The sequence below is a fragment of the Amia ocellicauda genome, chromosome 19 (assembly GCF_036373705.1).
Source record: "Amia ocellicauda isolate fAmiCal2 chromosome 19, fAmiCal2.hap1, whole genome shotgun sequence".
NCBI lineage: Eukaryota > Metazoa > Chordata > Actinopteri > Amiiformes > Amiidae > Amia > Amia ocellicauda.
This window is the reverse complement of record NC_089868.1, coordinates 26,056,566-26,062,927: the sequence shown is the minus strand read 5'-3', so window position 1 is coordinate 26,062,927 and position 6,362 is coordinate 26,056,566. Positions and strand designations below refer to the sequence as shown.

At 52.8% G+C, this 6,362-nt stretch overlaps 1 protein-coding gene across 3 annotated transcripts in view; it reads right to left on the bottom strand.

Moving 5' to 3' along the window:
- The window catches only part of LOC136714746 (uncharacterized), a 10,312-nt gene extending 5,025 nt beyond the window's left edge, over positions 1-5,287 (bottom strand). The window contains exon 1 of one of the 3 annotated variants that reach the window (XM_066692353.1): positions 4,910-5,287. In XM_066692353.1, the coding sequence (XP_066548450.1) occupies positions 4,910-4,994 (85 nt within the window). In that variant the 5' untranslated portion in view covers positions 4,995-5,287. The remainder of the gene's footprint in view (positions 1-4,909) is intronic. The other 2 variants (XM_066692352.1, XM_066692351.1) reach the window with 2 other exon arrangements.
- Positions 5,288-6,362: the final 1,075 nt, after the last annotated feature.

Below are 6,362 nucleotides of genomic sequence, written 5' to 3'. Positions count from 1 at the left end.
GTGGTGCGTTGTGTGTCCTTTGGTCCCCTATAGTAAACCCTGGGTGTCTGTGTCAGCTCTGGCCCCTCCCTCCCCAGCACTGAGATGAGCACAGCCTGGAGTCATGCAGGGGCACAGCGGCACAGGGGACAGGGGAGAGGGGACAAATGCACAAGGGACGGGACAAGGGACAGAGGACAAGGCACAGGGGCACAGCGGCACAGGGGACAGGGGACAAAGGGACAGGGGCACAGTGGGACAGGGGACAAAGGGACAGGGGCACAGTGGGACAGGGGACAAAGGGACAGGGGACAGGGGACAAAGGGACAGGGGACAAAGGAACAGGGGCACAGCGGCACAGGGGACATGGGACAGGGGACAAAGGGACAGGGGCACAGCGGCACAGGGGATAGGGGACAAAGGGACAGGGGCACAGCAGCACAGGGGACAGGGGACAAAGGGACAGGGGCACAGTGGGACAGGGGCACAGCGGGACAGGGGACAGGGGACAAAGGGACAGGGGCACAGTGGCACAGGGGACAGGGGACAAAGGGACAGGGGCACAGCGGCACAGGGGACAGGGGCACAGGGCACGCACATGTGCTAAACAGCTGTAGCAGAGATCCAACAGATCAGGAAATAAGGGGGTTGGGGGGGTGACCAGACATATGTTTCTCTCCTGTGTGTGTCAGTGTGAGCTGTGAGCAGTGAGAGTCTGGACTCTCGCCAATCATTTAAATCTGCTTCTCCCTGCTTTGATGGTCCCTTGCTATGGTAACAAACTGTTCTATCAAACAAACAAACAAACAAACAAACAAACAACCACAAAAATGTCACAAAAATGATACAAAATGAACTGAACAATGTAAATCATCATCACTGTACAACTACAAAGACGTGGAATAAAACACTTCATGAAACTATCATCCCAAGAGCCAGAGGGAACTACAAAGCCCCAGAACAGGACAATGAGCATCAGAAACGTGTCTGTCTGACTGTCTCTGTGCCTGACTGTGTGTGTGTGTGTATCTGAGTGTGTGTCTGTCTGTCTGTCTGTCTGCATGTGTCTGTCTGTGTGTGTGTGTATCTGAGTGTTTCTGTCTGTCTGCATGTGTCTGTCTGTGTGTGTGTGTATCTGAGTATGTTTCTGTGTGTATGAGTGTGTCTGTATGTGTGTCTGCGTGTGTGTGTCTGTGTGTGTGTGTATCTGAGTGTGTTTCTGTGTGTATGAGTGTGTCTGTCTGTGTGTGTGTGTATCTGAGTGTGTTTTTGTGTGTATGAGTGTCTGTCTGTGTGTCTGCGTGTGTGTGTCTGTGTGTGTGTGTATCTGAGTGTTTCTGTGTGTATGAGTGTGTCTGTCTGTGTGTGTGTGTATCTGAGTGTGTTTCTGTGTGTATGATTGTGTCTGTATGTGTGTCTGTCTGCGTGTGTCTGTCTGTGTGCCTGCGTGTGTGTGTGTGTATCTGAGTGTGTTTCTGTGTGTATGAGTGTGTCTGTATGTGTGTCTGTCTGCGTGTGTCTGTCTGTGTGTGTGTGTATCTGTGTGTCTGAGTGTGTTTCTGTGTGTATGAGTGTGTCTGTATGTGTGTCTGTCTGCGTGTGTCTGTCTGTGTGCCTGCGTGTGTGTGTGTATCTGAGTGTGTTTCTGTGTGTATGAGTGTGTCTGTATGTGTGTCTGTCTGCGTGTGTCTGTCTGTGCCTGCGTGTGTGTGTGTATCTGAGTGTGTTTCTGTGTGTATGAGTGTGTCTGTATGTGTGTCTGTCTGCGTGTGTCTGTCTGTGTGCCTGCGTGTGTGTGTGTGTGTATCTGAGTGTGTTTCTGTGTGTATGAGTGTGTCTGTATGTGTCTGTCTGCGTGTGTCTGTCTGTGTGCCTGCGTGTGTGTCTGTGTGTCTGAGTGTGTTTCTGTGTTTATGAGTGTGTCTGTATGTGTGCCTGCGTGTGTGTGTGTATCTGAGTGTGTTTCTGTGTGTATGAGTGTGTCTGTATGTGTGTCTGTCTGCGTGTGTCTGTCTGTGTGCCTGCGTGTGTGTCTGTGTATCTGAGTATGTTTCTGTGTGTATGAGTGTGTCTGTGTGTGTGTGTGTGTGTGTGTATCTGAGTGTGTTTCTGTGTGTATGAGTGTGTCTGTATGTGTGTCTGTCTGCGTGTCTGTGTGTCTGAGTGTGTTTCTGTGTGTATGAGTGTGTCTGTATGTGTGTCTGTCTGCGTGTGTCTGTCTGTGTGCCTGCGTGTGTGTGTGTGTGTGTATCTGAGTGTGTTTCTGTGTGTATAAGTGTGTCTGTATGCGTGTCTGTCTGCGTGTGTGTGTGTCTGTGTGTCTGAGTGTGTGTCTGTGCAGAGAAGCTGCAAACAGGAGGCTGGTGAGCTAAGATGTCGTACACAATGGAGACAGACACTGCTGCAGGACACTGGGATGGCCGGGAGACTGGGCTGTCGGGGGTGTGGAGGGACAGATGGCGAGATGAGGAAGCGGCAGCAGGTTACAGCTTGTCCCCACGGGGGGGGAAGCTCTGCAGCTCTCCCTCCACTTCTCAGACTGAAAGACTCTGCTCCTCCTGTCCCTCCTGTTCTCCTGTAACACACTCACCCAACCCAATCCACAGCCCTGTCCCCCCACTGCCCACAGCTCAGACCCCAGGCGCCCACACCGAGCTGTGCCCGGGCTGTGCTGAGAGACACAGCTGATCCCAGGACAGTGGACACGCCCACAGACCAGCCCACCTCTGCACTCGGGACACACCTCTGCAGCTCCAGCAGTCAGGCCTAGTCCCAGTCCCAGTGCCTGGGGTTACTGCACTCCTGCCCGAGGTGTCCTTATCTGCTCTCACTGATTCTCATGGTCAATATTGACACACAGATATGGGCAGGAAAAAGGAACACACGCCTGACATCTTGAATGTCCACACACACACACACACACACACACACACACACACACAAACACACCCCACAGCTCTTATCTGGACGAGGACTGCCCATTTCCAGTTAGACACCTTGGGCACAATCTTTCAGCAGACACTCCCACACCCACACTGACCCGCAGACTGCCGCAACAGATAACGGAGTTGGCAGAGACTGGCTACTTCTGTAACCTACAAAAACGACAACAACAAAAACCTGTATCTGTCCTCTCTCACACAGCTCTGCCTCCCACAGACCGACACAGGGTTTGCAGCCCTTCTTTAGCGGCACACTCTCTCTGCGTTAGGCAGGTGTGTTACCCTGTGTTGCCCCTCTGACTGACCGACACACAGACTGAGGGTGTGTTGTTTGGGGTTGCAGGGCGAGAGTAGCACAGAGCCCTGAGGCACAGTGGGGAGAAAAGTAGAGAGGGGAACAGACAAGAAAGAGAGAGAAGGGGAGATTGATCTTGAATGTATTCATGTATTTATTCATCATTATTATTTCCTTGCACTCCACAGGAGGGTGGGCCTCAGGGAGAAGCCCCGGGCTGGGGGGGAGTGGGGGGGTTTGTAGGGGAGGTCGGGGCTGAAAGGATCTTTTGATGACTGCGCGGGTAATTAACACATCAGGAGCCTCTCATTAACACGCGGCTCAGGCGGCAACGCGCTTTCAGGCCCTTCATTAAAAACCCGATCTGGAGACTCGCTCAGTATAATCAGCGCACAGGTAATGGAGAACAAACACGCTTCCTTCGCCCCAGGCTGAGCCCCCACCCCGGAGGGCTGCGTGGTGTAAGGGAAACGATGTCACAACACACAGCACAGTGTAGCAAACAACACAGCACAATCTGCAACTCACTCTGCGCGCTACATGAGCTCTAAGACACGGCATGGGTAGACAGAGGGATAGAGAGACTGATAGAGAGATAGATACACATGCCAGCTCATGAACTTTAATGTCTTTTCTAAAGACAACCTTATATCACTCGGCCCTTCATTTTGTTCAGGCCAGACCTTGCACTACACATTACTACACACTGATCATACAATACACCACTCACTATACACTTGACTAGACAATGTACACTGAATACACTACACCAGACACTGCACACACAACGCACTACACTAAACTGCACATTTCTTTGCCACAGGTTATTAGTCTTACATGCTTTAATTATATTGCTGCTGCTCTGCTTTGTAACGAGCTGAACCTGCAACGTGTGATTAAAGTGAATTACAAAAGCAGGTTTAAATCCAGTGCGGGGTGCGAAGGCAAGCGGACAAAGGGGCGTCCGTAGCGGCGTCCGTAGGGGACAAGGGGCAGTCGTTGACTATGTGGTCTGAGTGTATGTGTTCGTGTATGTACTATACCATATTTTCACCATGCTACACTGTATGTTACCATGATTTTACTATGCTTTTACAGTGATTTACCACTTTTAACAATATTTTTACCATGATTTTACCATGTTGTCCCAAATTGTTACTGTGATTTTACTAAATATGTACCATGTTTTTACCACAGTTTTACCACGTTATAACCATGATTGTGCCATGCATGTTTTAGTGTTTTACCATATATTACCATGTTTACATGGTAACATGGGTCACCACTATTGTAAGCACATATTTGACCATGGTAAACTGTACTGTATCACTTGTTCGCCATGCTACAGCACACTCCTCACTGTATCTGCAGCACAGCCTGGTCCGGCTGGCATGTCTCACTGCCACCCTAACACACACCCAGTCATGCGAAAAGTACTGTCACATGCAGACAAAGTGTTTTTAGTCACTTTAAATTGTATGTATTATTATTATAATTATTCTCGTGGCAACATTTTACTATCAGCACCACACACACACTAACAGTAACACACACATGACAGTAAACCAAGGCAACGAGCGTGATCGGCAATCAAGGCTGCAAAACACAAGGTGAAGCCTGCCTGAAGTACAATGTAACTAAGATCCCATTATGATCCTTATTTTCCTAAGATCAACAAGTGTCCCGGACTCACCTGCGCAGGGCGGCGCGCAGGTCAGCAGCAGCAGCAGCGCGCAGGACAGGCAGCCCGCAGCCAGACTCGCCGCCGGACAGCGCATCGCCCCCGAGCCGCGGACAGAGGGCAGGGAGAGGGCAGCTCACACACCGTGCGCCTCGGCCAGCTTCTCCCGGTGCCTCGTCCTTCTTTTTGAGCTTTATTCTTTGTCCTTCTGTCTTCTATTGTCTAAATCCCAAGACAGATGAGTTAGTAGTCAGAGGCCCTCGGAGCTATAAATAACTGCGAGAGCGAGCGAGACAGAGTGTGCCTGTGCGTGAGAGAGAGAGAGAGAGAGAGAGGGAGGGGAGAGAGGGAGGGAGGGGAGAGAGAGAGGGAGAGAGAGAGAGAGAGGGAGGGAGGGAGAGAGAGAGGGAGAGAGAGAGAGAGAGAGAGAGAGAGAGAGGGAGGGAGGGAGAGAGAGAGGGAGAGAGAGAGAGAGAGAGAGAGAGAGAGAGAGGGAGGGAGGGGAGAGAGAGAGGGAGAGAGAGGGAGAGAGAGAGAGAGAGGGAGGGAGAGAGAGAGGGAGAGAGACTGAGAGAGAGAGGGAGGGAGGGAGGGGAGAGAGAGAGGGAGAGAGAGGGAGGGAGGGGAGAGAGAGAGGGAGGGGAGAGAGGGAGAGAGAGAGAGAGAGAGACGGAAAGAGGGAGGGAGGATACAGCTCTGCTCGTCTCTCTGCTGGACCCCCGGCTCCGGCGCCCGGCGGCGTGTGCCACGTCTGTCGGTGGGCAGTGCCGCCCCAGCGCAGCCCCACGCAGGACAGAGGTCCGCACACGTGTAATCCCTGCCCGTCTCTCCTTGCCAGACCAGCGCAGCGCTGCCCGCCGCCTGTCATGCGTGCGCCGAGCTCCAGTGCGCCGGAGTGCGGAGGGACAGTCCTGCCCCCGGGCCGCCCGTCATCCCGAGCAGCTCCAGTGCCCGAGAGGGGCTGTGCCGACCCACGCTGGCGGCCACGCCTGTGCACTGGCTGGACACGGGTTTTGGGCACGTAGCAGACACCCCCTCCACACCGGACCTATAGATGCCGCCGTGCGCACACAGCAGCCCGGTCTGTCCCGTGTCACAGAGGCACTCCCGGCGGACAGTGATCCACGCACGCTGTTTCTAACCCGCAGGGTCTGTGCGGGACAGGGTCAGTCCGGGGGTCCCACAGGGCCGCCATGCGCAGCTGTCAGTGCCGCCAGACAGGCAGGGCAAGGCCGGGTCTGGACCGCAGATATATATAGAACCGAGATCGGGACAGCCGGTCTCAGGCGCAGGCAGCTCCTCAGTGTGTAACTACAATTAACACGCGAGTGACAATAGCAATAATATCATCAGGAGGAAGGGGGCGGTCAATCAGAACAAGTCTTTAATTCTGACGTCAGCTGTTTTTCTCTCTCGCCACTTGTTCGTTAAGGTAGCTGTGAATGACGTCAGAGATATCAGCTGA